Source organism: Eulemur rufifrons, chromosome 12 (assembly GCF_041146395.1).
Source record: "Eulemur rufifrons isolate Redbay chromosome 12, OSU_ERuf_1, whole genome shotgun sequence".
Lineage (NCBI taxonomy): Eukaryota > Metazoa > Chordata > Mammalia > Primates > Lemuridae > Eulemur > Eulemur rufifrons.
Window position 1 is genome coordinate 8,883,727 of NC_090994.1, and position 17,692 is coordinate 8,901,418.

General features: G+C 38.0%; 1 protein-coding gene across 3 annotated transcripts in view; it reads right to left on the reverse strand.

Annotated features, from left to right (window-relative positions):
- XPO7 (exportin 7) overlaps nucleotides 1-17,692 on the reverse strand; it is a 77,804-nt gene that overhangs the window by 19,284 nt on the left and 40,828 nt on the right. The window contains exons 2-12 of one of the 3 annotated variants that reach the window (XM_069484873.1): nucleotides 17,332-17,478; nucleotides 14,794-14,887; nucleotides 14,077-14,243; nucleotides 12,147-12,212; nucleotides 9,723-9,827; nucleotides 7,942-8,107; nucleotides 7,058-7,131; nucleotides 5,063-5,182; nucleotides 3,675-3,821; nucleotides 2,497-2,669; nucleotides 453-646 (exon numbers count right to left, since the gene is read on the reverse strand). In XM_069484873.1, the coding sequence (XP_069340974.1) occupies nucleotides 453-646; nucleotides 2,497-2,669; nucleotides 3,675-3,821; nucleotides 5,063-5,182; nucleotides 7,058-7,131; nucleotides 7,942-8,107; nucleotides 9,723-9,827; nucleotides 12,147-12,212; nucleotides 14,077-14,243; nucleotides 14,794-14,887; nucleotides 17,332-17,478 (1,453 nt within the window). Of the gene's footprint in view, nucleotides 1-452; nucleotides 647-2,496; nucleotides 2,670-3,674; nucleotides 3,822-5,062; nucleotides 5,183-7,057; nucleotides 7,132-7,941; nucleotides 8,108-9,722; nucleotides 9,828-12,119; nucleotides 12,213-14,076; nucleotides 14,244-14,793; nucleotides 14,888-17,331; nucleotides 17,479-17,692 lie in introns of all 3 variants that reach the window. The other 2 variants (XM_069484872.1, XM_069484874.1) reach the window with 2 other exon arrangements.

Sequence of the window (17,692 nt, forward strand, 5' to 3'; positions counted from 1 at the left end):
GTGTCACCTCCAGTGACAATTTCGTGAAGACATCCCGCACTATGAGCTTCCTTAAATCTTAAGAACACTTTGGTGAAGCCATAAAGTCTTACTTCCCCCCCCCCCCCCCCCCCCCCGCCCCAGGATAGCTACTGCTCTGCTCTGGTAAAGGTGACGCCAAGGGGGAAATTCATTAGATAATCAATGTTCCTGTATCAGACAAGGCTATTATTTTTAGATTGCAGTATTTCTTTAGAGTTAAAAACACACATTGCAGATAGGATTTCGGTTCCTCTTCCCTAGTCCCCTGTGGCATTTATTCATTCATAAATATTCTTTTGTGTATATGGAGATAACAGATGATGAAAGAAGCCTTTTCTAGGGGGGCCAGGCAGGAAAGAGGCGGCAATGAGAGAAGGGGTCTGACAACATCCCTTACCAGGTCCAGAGTTCCCTGCACGCGGCACACTCACCCTCCTGCACTGCAATGTCCATCGGGCTTGCGCTGGCGCTCTGGAGCAACTCCTGGTAGGACTGGGCCGACTGGTCAAACAACTGCACAAGGAGCGCACAGGTCTTCTCGTACTCACAACGCCCAATGGTAGACAGCTGGTCCAACTGCTGCTGGACCAGACCTGTATCCTCCAGCGGGTCTTCTAGGCCATCTCTACTCCCAAGGGGATAAGGAAAGCAGCTCTCTTAAAATATGCCTATTGATTTCAGTGTTGATGCAGCAGCTCCCTTTCTTCTTAATTTAGCCACCATTTCCAACGGTAGAGGCCCGTATCATACCCCAACACTGTTTTTTCCCAAGGAAGAATATTAAGTCAGAAGGCAGATGTCTCTGCCCTAGAATCAGTCTGTGTCCTGAGGTATATTCTGCTTGGTGGCATCAAATCTTCCCATGTGAATGCCCCACCCTTAACATCTGTCTGCCTTGAACCTCACAGGCCCATGTTTCTCATCTCTCTGAGCTCTTAGCTCTAAATCTTTCACCTGTTTTTGACTACAGTAAACTTTGGGACTATAAGTACACAGTCCTCTGTGTGAGGCCACTGGGGCCAGATGTGTTTGGAATTCAGAAATTTTCAGATTTGAGTAAGGCAATATGATGCTTCCACCACGTAATGTAAAACCCACGATGGGCTTTGTGGCATATCAAACTCAGTATTCCTGTAGCAAAATGTATAAATATTATGAAATATCATACCAAGTAGGATTAAAATAAAAGCTCTATAAAGGGTCTCATATCAATCAGCTCATGTCAAGTTTTGCCTCCAAGTGAATTTTGGTGCAAAACCAATGAGAAAATTTAGTTTTCACATCCTGGATTTCAGAATTGCAGAGGAGGCATTGTGGATCTGTACAAGGTCTTGCCTTATCGCTGGCTCCTAGATCTTAATGTCTTGTCCAATGATGAGTGTTCCTTACTGGTGTATCACAGTATGACAATGCCAACAGCAGCACCTCTACCACCACTACTACAACCAGCAGCTGACTGTGTGCCTACCATGTGCTACACACTGTGCCAGGTCATATTAATTTAATCCTTGTAAGAACCTTGTGAGATAGGCCTATTATTATTATTTGTGTTTTACAAATAAGGAAACTGAGAAACCTGCCTAAGAGCAGGCAGCTATTAACTGGCTATCTGGGTTTAGAGCCCACACACTCAACCATTCCCCAACAAGCACTCACAGAAGCCAGGAACAGAAGCTATGGAGCTGACAGAACAACACTTTCTAGTGAACTACACGAGTACTCAGCTTTTGAAATAATTCAAGTCCTAAACAGTAAACACTATAATTCATGACAATTAAATGCATTTAACTCAGAGCAAATTAAGAATCTGACTTTAAAAAGACCTCTGATTCTCAGAGTCCAAATAAATTCCCCTGAGAAACAAACAGCCAATGAAAAACCATACAGGAAAGGCCCCTAAACAAAGATAACTTCATATAATATAGGTCACTTTTGAAAGGGCCTGACATTTCTTTAGCTACAGGTTTCTGGTCCAGTTAATAGTCAAGGTAGACAGAAACCATATTAATGTAATGCAATCAATAATCAGTTGCCTAGAATTCTTACGAGTTCCAGTAAGCTCTGGAATTCAAGTTGATAACTAGGTTGTGTAATCTTTATCCACTTATTTCTTTAGGAATTCACATTAAGTACCTATAACTTACACATTGTAACTCTTATCATCTACATCCTATAAATGTTTCTCACATTTAAAGAATATCAGTGGCAAGGACAAACATTACACAGACGTACTTTATATTCAAAGATATTGCTATGGATGGCAAAAAGGGGACAGGAATAGGAGGGTAAAGAGGTAAGACCATTCTGTCAGACTTTGTGCTCTCATTATGCTACTCTGCTGACAAGGAAAAAGAAGCACTCACAGTATTAGCTCCAATAAGACCCTATCAAAACCCGACTGGGCGGCTGATCTCTATCAAGTCTGACAGCAGGCTACTGGTGGGGAAATGAGGGAGGCTGCCCAAGTTTCCTTACCTCAGTATGATGTGCACAGATTCCAACCGGGATGTGATGTAGGCTTTGGTGACCTCAGGAGTATAAGTTTCCAGCATGTGGGGCTCTGTGGCTTTGACATATGGCACAGAGGCTGCCAGCCGCTGCCATAGGCTCAGAAGATAGTGCACACTATTTGGGGCAAATTCCCAGTGCTAAGGAAAACCAAAAGAGCAGAAGACATATGTTTCATTTCTGTGCACTGCAGTTCCATACCACTTGACACAATGCATAAAGACCTCTTTTAAAAAAAGAGAATAGATTTTTACGGGCTTTGTTCTGTGTATAGCAACTAGTTTAATGTGTTTATCAGTATTTCAGAGATTGAGCATCTAGCAAGAAGAGCTGTTCTACGCTGATTGTGTAAACCTCACCACCACAAGGAGAGCCTTATGAAAATGATCCTTAAACATTAAGTATGCGTGAGAGTCACCTGGAGAACCTGTTAGACACAGAGGCCAAGGTTCTACCCTGAACCTAGTGAACCAGAAATTAGAAGGGTAAGACCCAAGCACCTGTATTTTTTCACCAAGCTTCTAGATGATTCTGATGAAATCCACTGTCCTGTATTACATGACTAAAAAAGAGAGGGGATTAACTCTTTTGTCTTAGTTCCCTATTCCAACCTTGCCTTTGGGGGGTGATTAGGAGGGAATTCTCTCTGCCTTAAATCCAAATGTTATCCTTGTAATTCCCACTTGTTCCTCTGACCACACTTTCTGCACTTTTGTTAGTATAAATGACAGGCTGCAGGGTTACCCTATGCTTATAGTCACCTCTGCCAAGAAAAAAGGGAATATTCTTTTTTTTTTTTTTGTTAGAGACAAGGTCTTGCTCTGTCACCTGAGCTAGAGTGCAGTGGCGTCATCATAACCACAGCCTCAAACTCCTGGGCTCAAGTGATCCTTGTGCCTTAGCCTCCCAAGTAGCTGGACCACACCTGGCTAATTTTTCTATTTTTAGTAGAGACAGGGTTTTGCTCTTGCTCAGGCTGGTCTTGAGCTCCTGACCTCAAGACGGCCTCCCAGAGTGCTAGGATTACTGGCATGAGCCACCATACCTGTCCCTCAAAAAAGAATATTCTTATAAAGTTAAAACCAATGAGCAAGAGAATAGATTCCAATGTTTAGGAAGAAAGCCATAAGCCATCAGAGACAAACCTGTAGGCTGGTCACTGTGAAGTTAGCTATCAATCGGATGACCTCAGGGTAGTTTTCCACCTTTACCAGTTCTCCCAGTTGATAGTTACTCTTCAACCGGGCCAGTAGTCTGCAGAACTCATGGTAATTGTTTGGGTCTGATAAACTCTGGCAACAGCACAGGAGAAAAATAAAATGTAAAATGTGATTCACCATACTTCAAGAATGACATATATCTGGGATGGTATGGGGGAACGAGAGGAATTTACTTTTTAATTTCTCAGCTGCAGGTTACAATTCAGAATGTTTAAAAACATTTTTTTTAACAGTCACTTTTATAAGGAACAGTCACATTTATTATTTCTTCTGTTCATAATAATCATGCCGTGAGATGGGATTATTAGCCTCAACTGACAGAATTTGAAACGGAAGCCCAGAAGGAGCACACGACTTGTCTAAGGTTGTAAAGCTGACCGTGGCTGAAATGGGCACAACATAAAGCTGTGACTGGCCTGTTTGCTTCTCACAAAGGAAATCTAATGAAATTTTCATTTTCACATCTGTCAAACTGACCATTAAGCACAACTAACCTAACAGTGGCAAAGTTATATTAAATACAAATGTTTCATATATTCAGATCATTAATATAATAAATTTATCCATATATTGATAGGTTTATAGATTTTATTCTATACTTATATCAAATATTTATTTACATATTATACTAGTATATTTAATTTATGTTTCCTTACGGATGACTTCCTCTATTAGCATATGAAGGCATAGACTGTTTTGTTCACCACTGTATACTCTGGCACATACTCGATGCTCAGTACAGTCTGTTGAATGACTGAATTTATTTTTTAAAAAAGAGAAAGAACTGAGTATATTCAAAAACAAACTGCTTTTATGATTTTTTTCCTACTGTAGAGATGTGACACTTTGTTGGCTGAATCTTTGGGACTGAAAAAGTTAAAAAGGGCAATTGAGTTACAGAATGAATATCTGAGAGAGAAATATCTACCTTTCCACCTAAGAGCAGCCCTATGCACTTAGGTTACTAATATACATTTTTAGAAAAGGTAAACAAAAATAAAAAACAAATTTTAGATTCTTTAGCTCTTAAGGGAAAATGATTAGCTCCATCCTTATTTATTTTCCTTTATCAAAGTGATCCCTTTCCCACAACTCTTGTATTTCTGAGGCTGGAGGATACAAGCTCCTCTTTTGGGCAAATATTCTCAGAATTTGTCTACAAATACAGATTTACATGCATCTTCCGAAGAATAACACAACACACTGTTTTCTGGGATTTCTGCAAAGTGTGGCCTCTGGATGGAATTCCGTCTGACTCATAATGGCTAGGTATATACTAATTGCATATGTATACAAATTCTCAAAAAGCTTACCTGTGGATTTTCCAGTATTCGTTTAACACCATCGACGAGGTGGGAGAGAAACTTGGCCCTCTCTGCATTGTTGAACAGGGACCTTCTGACTGAGGCGATCTGCACCAAGCAGGATAATACCTGAAAGCAGGGCACAACCCAACACAACCGATTAAAAAGATGGCACAGCTATTTTCACCAGAACTTTCCTCTCCTATAATACTACTCTTCTTTAGGATAACTGAAACAGCTTTGTATAAAAAAAGAAAGAAAAGAAAAGAGCATTAGAGCCAAGCTGATCACAGAAACTAGTTAAACTCACAGTTTAGAAATTCCCTTAGGTATTACTCTTTGACCACTTCAATGGCTTCTTTGATTCTTGCTAAGGTATGTACTTAAGGCTTGAAAGTATGAAGTACTTTACACTTGAAATAAAGCTGTAGGTTTAGGGATTTTTTGGTTTGTTTTATTAAGGCCTTTTGACTAATCAGGCTTTACTAGGTATTCCTATAATGAAATAACCACATTAGACCTATGCCCTGAAAAAAACAGCTTTCACACTGAAAACATTTTCCCCTTTCCCCCACTGTGCTGGGCATTAATATTCTCTGCTCCTCCAGATCCACGTTCTAGCCTTCTCCACTCTGCTGTTCCCTGGGAGGCTGACCTCTGTCTAGGACAACAGCCAAGCTCCCTTGCCCTCTGGCTTGTAGCTGGCTTCAAAGAATGGAAAGTACTAGCAGATGAGAGGGCAGAAGCAAAAAGGGACCCTCTGCCCACTCTCCAGCTGGTTATGGGGTGCCAGGGCTTCTCTGATGGCTGTAGCTCTTGTTGTACAGCCCTCCCCTAAGCCACAGCTTCAGGGTTTCCTTCACTTGCCCTCTGAGGCTCCCCACTGCCACCCCCAGAGGTGAGCATCACCACTCCCTGTGGGAGTCCCTTAATTTTGCTGACACCTTTGCAAATAGTCCTTTCATTAATTACCCCTCTTAAGTGCACTACCTCTTCCTGTAGTAACCTTAATGATACACAAGACAACACTGAATTTATGTTTCTACTAAAGCAAAGGTCTATACTAATTTGGAAAAGTAATTTACTGCAGAAACTCTATGAAAACATTCATTACTTTACTGTGTTTTCTTTATATATGTTGTATACAACAGTATTTTATTTTATTTTATTTTTTTGAGACAAAGTCTCGCTTTGTTGCCCGGGCTAGAGTGAGTGCCATGGCGTCAGCCTAGCTCACAGCAACCTCAAACTCCTGGGCTTAAGCAATCCTCCTGCCTCAGCCTCCCGAGTAGCTGGGACTACAGGCATGCGCCACCATGCCCGGCTAATTTTTTCTATATATATTTTTAGTTGGCCAGATAATTTCTTTCTATTTTTAGTAGAGACGGGGTCTCGCTCTTGCTCAGGCTGGTCTCGAACTCCTGACCTCGAGCGATCTACCCGCCTCGGCCTTACAACAGTATTTTAGACTAACAATCTGGAATACTGGACCAATAGTATTTTAGAACCTGTATGAATTTTGAGATTTGAGGTTAATTATTCCTTCAAAGGAGAAATACACCATTCCTGATGGCTTTCAAATGTTATTCAGGGTAAGTATGCAAATTAGCCTTCCTATTACAGTTTCTACTTATCACTAATGTATGCCTGAGGGATTTTCTCAGTCAGGACAATCTTAATGGTTCAACTAGACAGTATTAGGTGAATCCTCACACTGTAGCCTGTGGCGATTTGAGGCATGGTATAAAATCAGATACAAGATGAGACCGAAAGAGCTTGATTATTTGTAGGAATTGATCATCAGACAGGAATAATTTAAAAATAATTAGACTTTATTGCTCGAACCTTTAGGCTACAAGCTTAATCTCAAAAGGCTAGATAACTAAACCTAGTATTTTTATGCTTTACTTCTATGATTTTAAAAAACAAAATGAACATAAGGCTCATTCACCATTTCTACTTTATGGAAATAGGTTTGCTTTAGAAACTGTGGTCCTGACTCACCAAAGGTGAAAATGAAGGAGGGATGGAATGATACAGATCAAAAAACAGCTGCAGAGTTGAAGAATCTAAGAATGCTGGGGGAAAAAAAAAAGATAAAAGACATAACTTTATTATGTATGCATATTGCTATTGGCATACTTCTGGCACTATATGTTAGAGACCATTTCCTTCTGCTTACTTATGTTACAGAATATTTATTTCCTTAGAAAGTAATAAGCTAATAGGGGCTTTTTGGTTTTCCTTTTTTTTTTTTAAAGTACTAGTTTTAGCTCCTCTAAAAAACAGATTCATTCTTTTGATTCTCAGGGAACTCAAGCCAATCCAAGCACCTTTGTCCACAGCAAGAATTTAAAATTTTATCCTTTTGGAACACAAAAACAAACATAAGTACAAATTCTTTTCCTTCATTGTGTTTTTAAAGATAGATATTACCCTAAATAAACAGAAAACAGCAGTCTCTAGGCGATAATGCAAGAAGGTGAAATATATACTGCAGTCCCCAACCCTAGAGTCTCGGCCCATTACTGGTCCATGGCCTGTTAGGAAATGGGCCAAACATCACTACCTGAGCTCTGCACCACGGCACCCCCTCCCCCCGCAACCATTCCCACTCCATGGAAAAACTGTCTTCCATGAAACTGGTCCCTGGTGCCAAAAAGGCTGGGGACCACTATGTTAATCAGTAACGTAAAGAGTTCTCCCATGCTGGAGGATATAGAAGATTCCTCCAACAACCTTGCCCCCACATTATAAAAACAGACCTTAAAATTCTAAATTCCCTCTCAGAATAAACAAGGGATTGCCAGAGGTTCTTTAGATCATCCATCCTACGGACACTGTAGAGCTGAGTGGCAGACTGTGTGAGGTGGTGCATGTTCTGTTACCTGATCTCCAGCTGGTGGGAATCTGTACTGTACACAGGTCATCTGAGGACTCATCAGTAGAAGTGCCGATGAAATCAAAATTTAGGCAGTTGTGAGTGAGTTTGAGCAGTTGCATGAGCAAGCCATGCTGACTTTCATCATTCAAGTTTAGATTCTTTCCTGAAGCCTGTAAAAATTACCACATAATGAGCCCCAAACAATCACTCCTCTCTTCCTAGCTTGCTCCCAGACTCATGAAAAAGCTGTTAAGCCAGAAAAGGAGGGCTCTACTTCAGCACAGTAAAATGTCCCCGGTCAAAGACGCTGTACTTCTGTCACCTTAATGTTATTATAAAAATACTTAGCTCCTTATTTACTATTAAAACATATATACTACAAAAATATGAAGCTGGTATTTAAAGAGAGCCCCCTTTTAACACTTGCTCTTCACATGTGGTAGACATAATGGCCCTAGGGAGTTCTGAAACAATATGCATGTGTGGTTATTTCACTGGCATGAGAGATCCTAGTTATTCCTACACAGGGCTAGTATTACACTCTGGAGGGAATTCAGAGGGAGTTTTACACCCTGCCCTACCTTCCTTCCTCTTTTTAACAGCACCATCACCAAAAATCTCTCAAACCACAATTAAAACAAAATCATCACTGAATTCTATGTATTCATTTGCAGTGTCCCTGCAGACTATAGCTAAATACTGGTCCACAGCTACTGTGGCTGTCAGATTCCAAGGGTAGATTGGCTGAGCCTCAGTGCTGGCTAAATATTTGTTCCTTATATCACTATCAATTAAGAAGAGTCAATCCTTAGTTTTGTCAAAAGTTTTCCCTTCCAGGGAGAATGAGAGCTTTTGGCAGGCAGGTCACCTGACCTGAGGATTGTTTGGGAATTCTGAGGCAAAACTCAGTAATTAAGGAAAAGATGGAAAGATGGATATCATTAACTGGGACAACAGAAAGAATCCAAACTTGGCTTCAAAACTACAAGTGGGAAATACTGTAAAAAGAGGACAAAAACCCCAAAATGAGCAAAAAGCCAGAGGCTAATCCCATTTAGCTTTCTACAGGGACAAAGCACTCAAACTCGGATATAAATGTGTAGAGCTCTTAGGTTAACATTTCTTTCTTAGTTTAACTCTATCAATAAATGAATTGAAACACCAACTTTCTATTTTAAAACAAGTAATTTCCTTATGTGATACTGTCTTACCCCTTCGGGTTATTAAATCTAAATGGATGTTAAAAATTCAAAAGCTACTTTTCGTTACAGATGTTGCTTGTTTATTTGCTGCTTTTAACTCAGCAGGGGACAGACAAGCCCGCCTAGTTCTTGTATGCTAACAATGTAGTCTAAACCTGCTTGCAGAGCACTAGGAATCCAAACACCATAAAACTAACATGCTTTCATTCTGTATAGAAAGATTTTATGTGATTAAAAAAAAAACCAAAAACCAAAAACCAAAAAACCACCAGCAACAAAGTTGCAAACTCTGTAGTAAACTAGGTTCCTTTAAGATAGGAGCATGGGATAAATGCTCACTTATTGCTCTTTACCTAGGGGACTAGAGCTGAAATAGGGAAATTTCAATCCTTCTCTAACTTCAGTGGTCAATCTGGCAAGTTTCTCCAATATCTCTGAGAGGTGTATTATGTGAGAGACAATGAGGATGAAAGAGATGTATAAACTCTCATGGGGTTAGTTAGGAGCTGACATTTAATGAGTTCCCACCCATTATCATCCTTTTAAAAGGAATCGGAAAGTGTGACCCAAACTACATTCTCACCTGTTTTAGTAAATTGCAGGAGAGTGTGAAGATATCAAATAATGATGAATCGCGAAAAGAAGAGGCTATTTTTCTGTGCTTGGTTAAAGGGTGGGTGGTGTCTGCCTGTGCAGAAAAAGAATAAACCAATACAAAGAATTAATTGTAAAAAAAAAATTTTTCATGTAGACTTCACATAAACTAGAAAGATTTCCAATAAAAGCAACATCAATACAAAATACATTTTAAACATTTAAATTATTGTGAAGCCCTATCTAGTGAAAGGCTGCAGGACATTAGGCTGCTAACCGCTAGCTAGGATGTTACTTCTCTCCACCTTATGGAGGAAAAGCAAAAGCAGGGATGAGTATCTTAACCGCAAATCCTTATTTTCCTCTGTACTCAGGGAGGTAAAACTTAACAAATTATTGGTAGACATTGCTAATAATTGCTGTCATGTCATTTTGTGGCTTAGTTTCAAAAACAGAGTAATAAGGCTTGGATTTTGGTAAAAAAACAACTTAAAAAACATCCCCTCAAAGCCGAAGTTACTGGAGAATTTCCTGAAACAGTCATTAACTAACAGCCATGAACTCAAGATAAATGACAGTAGCCTGTAATATTTCTTCCTTCTCTAACCTATTTCAACATATAGTCTATACCAGGGAAGTGAAAACTTAATTTAAATGGTTGTATTGGTCTCTCACTCTCCCCTGTTATTGTCTTTTCAGCTAAATTATAAATGTTTTTGTGGCTAAGAACTAAATCTTTTACTTCTTTAGTATGTCCCATATTCCTAACACACAGCAGGCACTCAACATGTGGAATAAAAGAATCTCAAGGTTGCCAAGGGTATTTTTAGTTCAACCACTTATTGAAAGCTCGAATCTCTCCTATATATCATCAATTCAACCAAGAGGAGGCTCATTTTGTTTTTGCCACATTAAGGAGTAGTGCAGCAAGATTTCTGACAATAAAGTTTTCCTTGATTTTATTTCTAAATTCAAATAGGAATGGTGACAGAAATATACTTTCTGATTTGAATCGGACAACCAAGAAACAACGGAAAATTAAAGTGACTTGGAGGTTCAAAATTTTCTGATTCTAGCTCCAGTGTCACTATGTTATTGTGTATGTCTTACATAATAAAAGTATTTCTAGATTATAAATTGTATATAATCTGTTACACTGATCATAATAGAATGCTGGCACATTAAGTGTGTTACACACAATTTCATCATTTTCTAAGACAAATAAAATCTTGAAAATGGTTTTTTTTTTTTTTAAATACCAACATTGATGTAGTTTGTGAGGACAAACTTGAAAGGGGATAACATTAAGCCCACAATCTCCGTGCTTAGGTAATGCATGCGCTCTCCTACTGCAAAGTAACAGTGGTTAAACAGTAAGTTAGTTGTTAAAAACACAGGTTCTAGAATAAGATTGTCTGGGTTCAAATTCAGAACTGGGAAACCATAGGCAAATTATTTAATCTTCATGTGCCTCAGTTTCCTTATCCAGAAATAAGGTAACCATAGCACATACCTAACTGGACTGTTATAAGAAGCAGTGGCACATAGGAATCACTCGGAAGTGTAAACTACTATTATTGTGATAATTACTGATCACAATGGGGACTGCATGTGACAGAGAACATAATGTGGACTCCCGATTTTAATAGGCTAAATAGCACGAGTTCACAACTAAAATTCTCAGGATTAATAATGTCTGCATAATTATGAGCAATAGCAACAGTAATGCTAATGTAATTAATATGCTGACACGGGTAAGATGTTACAACTAATATTAATACTGGCCTGTTCAATAATTATAAAATTTTAGTGGGATACAAAAGTAAATGACTGAAAAAATAATAGCCAGAGCAAAAGAAAGCCACTGGTATTTCCTCTGTAGCATTCTGTGACATCAATGACTAAAAAATTAATTGGTATTTAGGCAGAATGTTTCATCCATTCTGAAAAGATTACCAGTAAAATGTTTAATAGTAGTACATGGTAACTGATTTTTAAATGATTATAACACATATTAATGTACAAAGGAGCAGAAAGGGCACACAAATGATGCTGGTTCCACTTTTATAATCCCTGTTTTGGAGTTATTCTCTTTCATTAGCAGGGTAGTATTTCACTATGGTTTTGACTTAGGAACATCACTCTCATCTCTAAAATGAACATTAATACTAATAAGGAAAGCTGAGATGGGAGGGCAAAATATTCTGGAGACAGAAGGCGACCAGGACAAAAAGTGAAGCAGGCTGCACTTACAGAGGAAAACCCAATCGAACTATTTTGTTTCAAAAGGGCATTAATCACTTACCGCAAAAGCACACAACTGCCAAAAAAGATCATCCCACACACAGCAGAAAACACCAATACTAAGAAAAAATATTGCACTTACTTCAATGAGGAAGGCTGTAGCACTTACTTGATTAATTTCATTGGTTAGCTGAGATAAAATCGTGACACCAATGATGCAGTATTCAACACTATCCTGTTAAAAAAAAAAAGTAAGGTAGAAAGAATTGGCATTTGCAATGCACTCATACTTTTGAATAACAGATTCCTACGTCACTAATAAAACCACCTAGACAAGGCAGTAAAAAATTATAGATTAAAACTGTTGCTTTGTCAGACATAAAACCTAAGTAACATTAAGGAAGACTGATAAATCTGACTTCATCAACATTTAAAACTTTTATATTTTAAAAATTCCCATCAGCATTATAGCATACACATTCTAAAAAGATAAACTTCAAAACACATTCATAAGGTAAATGACAAATGAGTAACACAATTTACAAAGAGACTATATACAATAGTAAGAAGGCAAAGAATCTAAGAAAAAATGTGTATAAGATATAAATAGGAAGTTCATAGAAAAACAAATATAAGCAGTAAATAAACACATGAAAATTTGTCCAGTCTCACTCATAACCCAAACAATGAGATGCCATTTCTTTTTACTTCTTAAATTGGAAAAATAATAAAGTTTAGCTTCCAGGGCTGAGGTACAGGAAAGTAGGCACTCTTACAAACTGTTGGTGGAAGTAATAAATTAAGTACAGTCATGCATTGCTCTGAGAAATGCATGATTAGGCAATTTCATCATTGTGTGAACATCACAGATTGCACTTACACAAACCTAGATGGCACAGCCTACTAAACACCTAGGCTATGTGGTACGGCCTTTTGCTCCTAGGCTACAAACGTGTACAGTGTATTACTATACTAAGTACTATAGGCAACTGTAGCACAATCGTGTTTGTGTAAAATGTGTACAGTGTATTTCTATACTGAGTATGGTAAGTGTTTGTGTAAAACATGTACAGTGTATTACTATACTGAGTACTATAGGCAACTGTAGCACAATGGTGTTTGTGTAAAATGTGTACAGTGTATTACTATACTGAGTATTATAGGCAACTGCAGCACAATGGTAAGTGTTTGTGTAAAACGTGTACAGTGTATTACTATACTGAGTATTATAGGCAACTGAAGCACAATAGTAAGTGTTTGTGTAAAACGTGTACAATGTATTACTATACTGAGTATTATAGGCAACTGAAGCACAATGTAAGTGTTTGTGTATCTAAACATAGAAAAGGTAATGTGTTGTACTATAATGGCTGTATCACTAGGAATTTTTCAGCTCTATTATAATCTTACAGGTCCACTGCCCCATATGCCATCTGTCGCTGGGCAAAACATCGTTATGCAGTGTATGGCTGTATAATATTTTTGAGGGCAATTTGGAAATATTTTTGAAAGTAAAAAAAAAAAAAAAATACATATCCCTTTGATTGAATAATTCCAAGTCTAGGAATTCACCCTACAAACACACTTATTCAAAATATCACAAAAAAATTAGCCAGGTGTGGTGATGCATGCCTGTAGTCCCAAATGCTGCTCTTGGAGGCTGAGGTGGGAGGACTGCTTGAATCCAGGAATTTGAGGTTACAGTGAACTATGATAGCACCACTATACTCTAGCCGGGGTGACAGAGTGTGATCCTACCTCACAAAGAATAAAAAAAAAAAAAAAAAAAGTACTGGGATATTCACTTAAATATTTATTTTAACAGCCAAAAAATAGAAACAAAGTAAACATCCATTTATAAAAGATTAATTAAATTATGGTGTTTTAGCTTGGAATAGTATGTAGGTGTTCAGAAGAACGAGGTAGGGTTTGTTTGTCCTGACATGCAAACACTCCTAAGACAGATTAAGGGTAAAAAAGACGCAGAAGAGAATATATCAAATACTTCTATTTTGTGTAATTTTCAAAAAGCAGATAAGCATATAAGTATATATATGTTGCTTCTCCCATTCCTATTATGTCAAATATATACGTCATACCTGTAAAAACCTCGTGACGTCTGTGATTGCATTTCTGAAGACATAGTCATCCTTTTGACAGTCAAACCAGCCCAGTTTTGTGATTCTGGCATATAACTGAATAAGCGCTTGTGTCACGAAAGTAGCCAACTTTGGCCGAGTGGCAAGGTAGTTAAGCACATAGTTCCCTATAAAGCAAAAACAATCCACAAAATAGAAAGCTCTGCCAGAGAAAGTTATATATCTTTAAACATGCTAAATGGTCAAGAAATGGTAAATTTAGACTATTTTTTACTTAGCCTAAGCTCTCTTAATTCCTGAAGTGCAACCTCAAATTTAAGATTATTAGTAGCCTTTCTAATTCAGACTCTTACACTGTCACAATGAAGAATCTGAAGTATAGCTGCCTTGAATTTACCCCTACATAGCTAAATAATGTGGTCTACCCAGAATTCAAAATCCTTAACAATGTTTTACTTAGTTACTAGTGGCACTAAAGACTGTATGAAAGTAATCTCCTGACAACAAAAGGGATCATTAAGCTTTATTTAGAAGTAATTGTATTGGGTCCTCTTCACTTTCATAAGCCCAAAATTCTGGAAAAAACCCGGATTCTACATATTCTGCATGATTAGCAATGTCAGCATATTATCAAACGAGCACACAAAGTGAACTATTACCAGCACACCATTAATTAAACTAATTTCTTCAAGACAGAATGGTAAATTCTCTACTTACGAATATCTATTCGTTGTTCCAATGGTAGGGGGTTGTTTGTGCGTGATACAAGCTTGGTAAGGCATGTAGCTGCCAGTAACTGGGAGTAAGATGACTGTGAAAAGAGGGAGAAAAAGGACTTAGAATTATATTGGGTATAGTTAGTCACAGGGTTTTTTACTTGGAGATCTGTGCTCAGATTCAAGAAAAGGCATTCAGTTTTTCTATATTTGATCCTCTGGATTTTGGAGGGTCTGTAACTCTGAGGAAAAATGAGCCCCACATAGCATAATGCTTATTTAGCTGACTTCAGCCATTAACAAGGGGCACTAAAACCAATATGAGTATCTGCTTCACTCTGAGGGATGGACCCTGGAGGGCATTCAGAAAGGTATCAGATCCTTAGAACAAAAATCTCTTCTCTCATTTAATCCAAGAAATCTCCTTCCTTCAGTATCTGTTAAAATGATGTTTCAAAATGTTTCACCTCAAAATACTTCTATAGTATAAGAAAGAAAAAAAAGACAAGTATTAGAGGGAACCACTGCACTATGCTGTATTGTTAACCCCCAAGTTAGATCTTCCCATCAGCACAGCTGTCAATAAGCTACAGAGCTGGAGAGTGAAGTAAACTCCGTAACAATTACTTGTGAAAAAGAAAAAGTATGCCCTAAGCAATGGAATGGCATCATCACATTCTCAAATGTGGTTTTTAATGAATTTTAACTTTATGGAGAATCAAAGCATTCCAATTGATCACAATACATAAGGAGGAACCATGTAAGAATTCCTCCATGTGGCTATACTGTATAATGCCATGTAATAGTAACAGATTAAGAACCATTAAAAATAATTTATTCAAGGGTCAAGGATAATTTTCCATGAAAGTAAAAGTTCTTAACACAGTAGGCTATCCATTTATGTTAGTATTACATAATACTACTAGGTTTAAAAATTTAAGATTAAGAAAGAAAATCTATAATAGTGACTTTGACAAGTGATTTTTGTTCAACACACCTGAATATGGCTTAGGCTGATTCGTTAATGCAGGTGTGTCAAACAATTAACATGCAAGAGAGGCTACTGTAATTAGAGTATGTAACGTATAACTGTAACTACGTACTACATAATGTATAAGTAGTTTAACTTCAATAAATGTACCAAATCACTAAGAAGTCAATAGAGAGATTTAAAAGTAAGAATCCACCATAATTAAGTCCTTTTAGTATTGTGCCAATCCAATTTTCTTCCAGCTTGCTGACCGTCAATGAGGAGGAGCTGGAGTTCAGTGTCAGAGATTTTACTGTGGGGTTCCAGCAAGAGTCAGCTGAAGAGCTAGCTGTGCATCTCCCAGAGGACAAGTGTCACCGGATTAATCCAAAGACCAAGTGATTTAAAAGAAATATACAAAAAAATTACATATGCTAAACTTAGACCACTACACAATCTCTGATCATGACCTTGTATCATTCAGACAGCTGAAAAAAGAATTAGATCCCTCAGCTACCAAGGGATAATTTTAGCCAACTATAATTTGTTCTACTTATTGCATAAACAATATTATAATAGTAACGAAAATTAAAAAATGAAGTCATCTAGAATTCTACCCTCTCAACAAATTAACTGCTTTCATTTTTTTTCACATTTCATTCTGGTCTTAAGGATACTTTTTCGAAAGTAAATTTTTATTAACCAATGCTTTAGGGCTACACTGTTGTTCAGGATATAATACTGTATTATCACGTCTTCATAATAATAATGACTAACACCTGTACTTTTTTTTTTTTTTTTTTACTGTTGTCCCTTTCATCTGTGAAACAAGATAAATACACGCCTGGAAAGCTGTTTGAGCATTAGGAAAAATAGGAGGATGGCACCTGATGATGTCACTACTTTGCTGAAGCAAGGCTGGAACTCGCTGCTACTGTCTAGCTGGGATTCTGACTCTCTCGGTGCCCTTTCATGCTACCCTGGGGGGATCTTACCCTTCCTTAGACTTCCATCTCACCAAAAATAGTAATTTTATCAAATTATGTCTTATCAGAAGCATTATTTTGTCACTGCAATGCCGTTATTAAGCTGGAGGAGGTTCTAATTCCATTTTAAATCCTATGGCTTGTAATTTTTATTGTCAAGGTCATTTTTTCCTGGACTTGTAAGGCACTAAGCAGCAGCTTATGGTAGAGAGGAGGAAAAACACCAAGAATGAGAATCTTGCACTGACAAGGACTTTGGATACAAAAGGTCATTTATATACAGCCCTGTCTTCTTCTGAAAAGGATGGGAGGTGGCGCTTAAGTGTAAACACACAAAACAAGTCCCAGAAATTTGATTCAAGATGAGAAATGGCAGGACTATGTTCCAAGATTTTCCTGATGAGGCTGTGTGGGCTTTCTTGCCCACTTGGCACGTATGGTGTTTTTCAAAAGTGAAATAAAGAAGTCAGGGACACCTACAAGAATCAGGGAACAGAACTAGCCCAATCCATCCCTAAAGTCAGAACAGAATACCATCTCCTAAGCCTCCAGTATCCTTTAGAATTTTTTAAATCTTACGTACACTTCCTCTTTCGAGGAGTAGCTGGCACTTGCTCAGGCAATCGGGGCTGTTGGTAAATTCAACCAAGGCTTTCTCCGCCTGGAGTCGAGTGGTTGTATCTGTTGTTTCATACAGTTGTTTGCACAGATTTTCTAGTTGGGCCAGGCTCTGAAAAAGATCAGTCAGGAAAGAAATCAGTCCAGCCTCCTATATATGCAAGGAACTGTGCTCGAAATTACTGGACAAAGATAAATAATAATCAGTGAAGAGAGAATTGCTTCTCAACTCTGAGGAGAACCTGGGTAGTCTTTGTCTAATAATAACCATTTGTAGCTCTCTTCATTTGATGCTTTAGAAGACACAATGATAGAATGATTAAAAT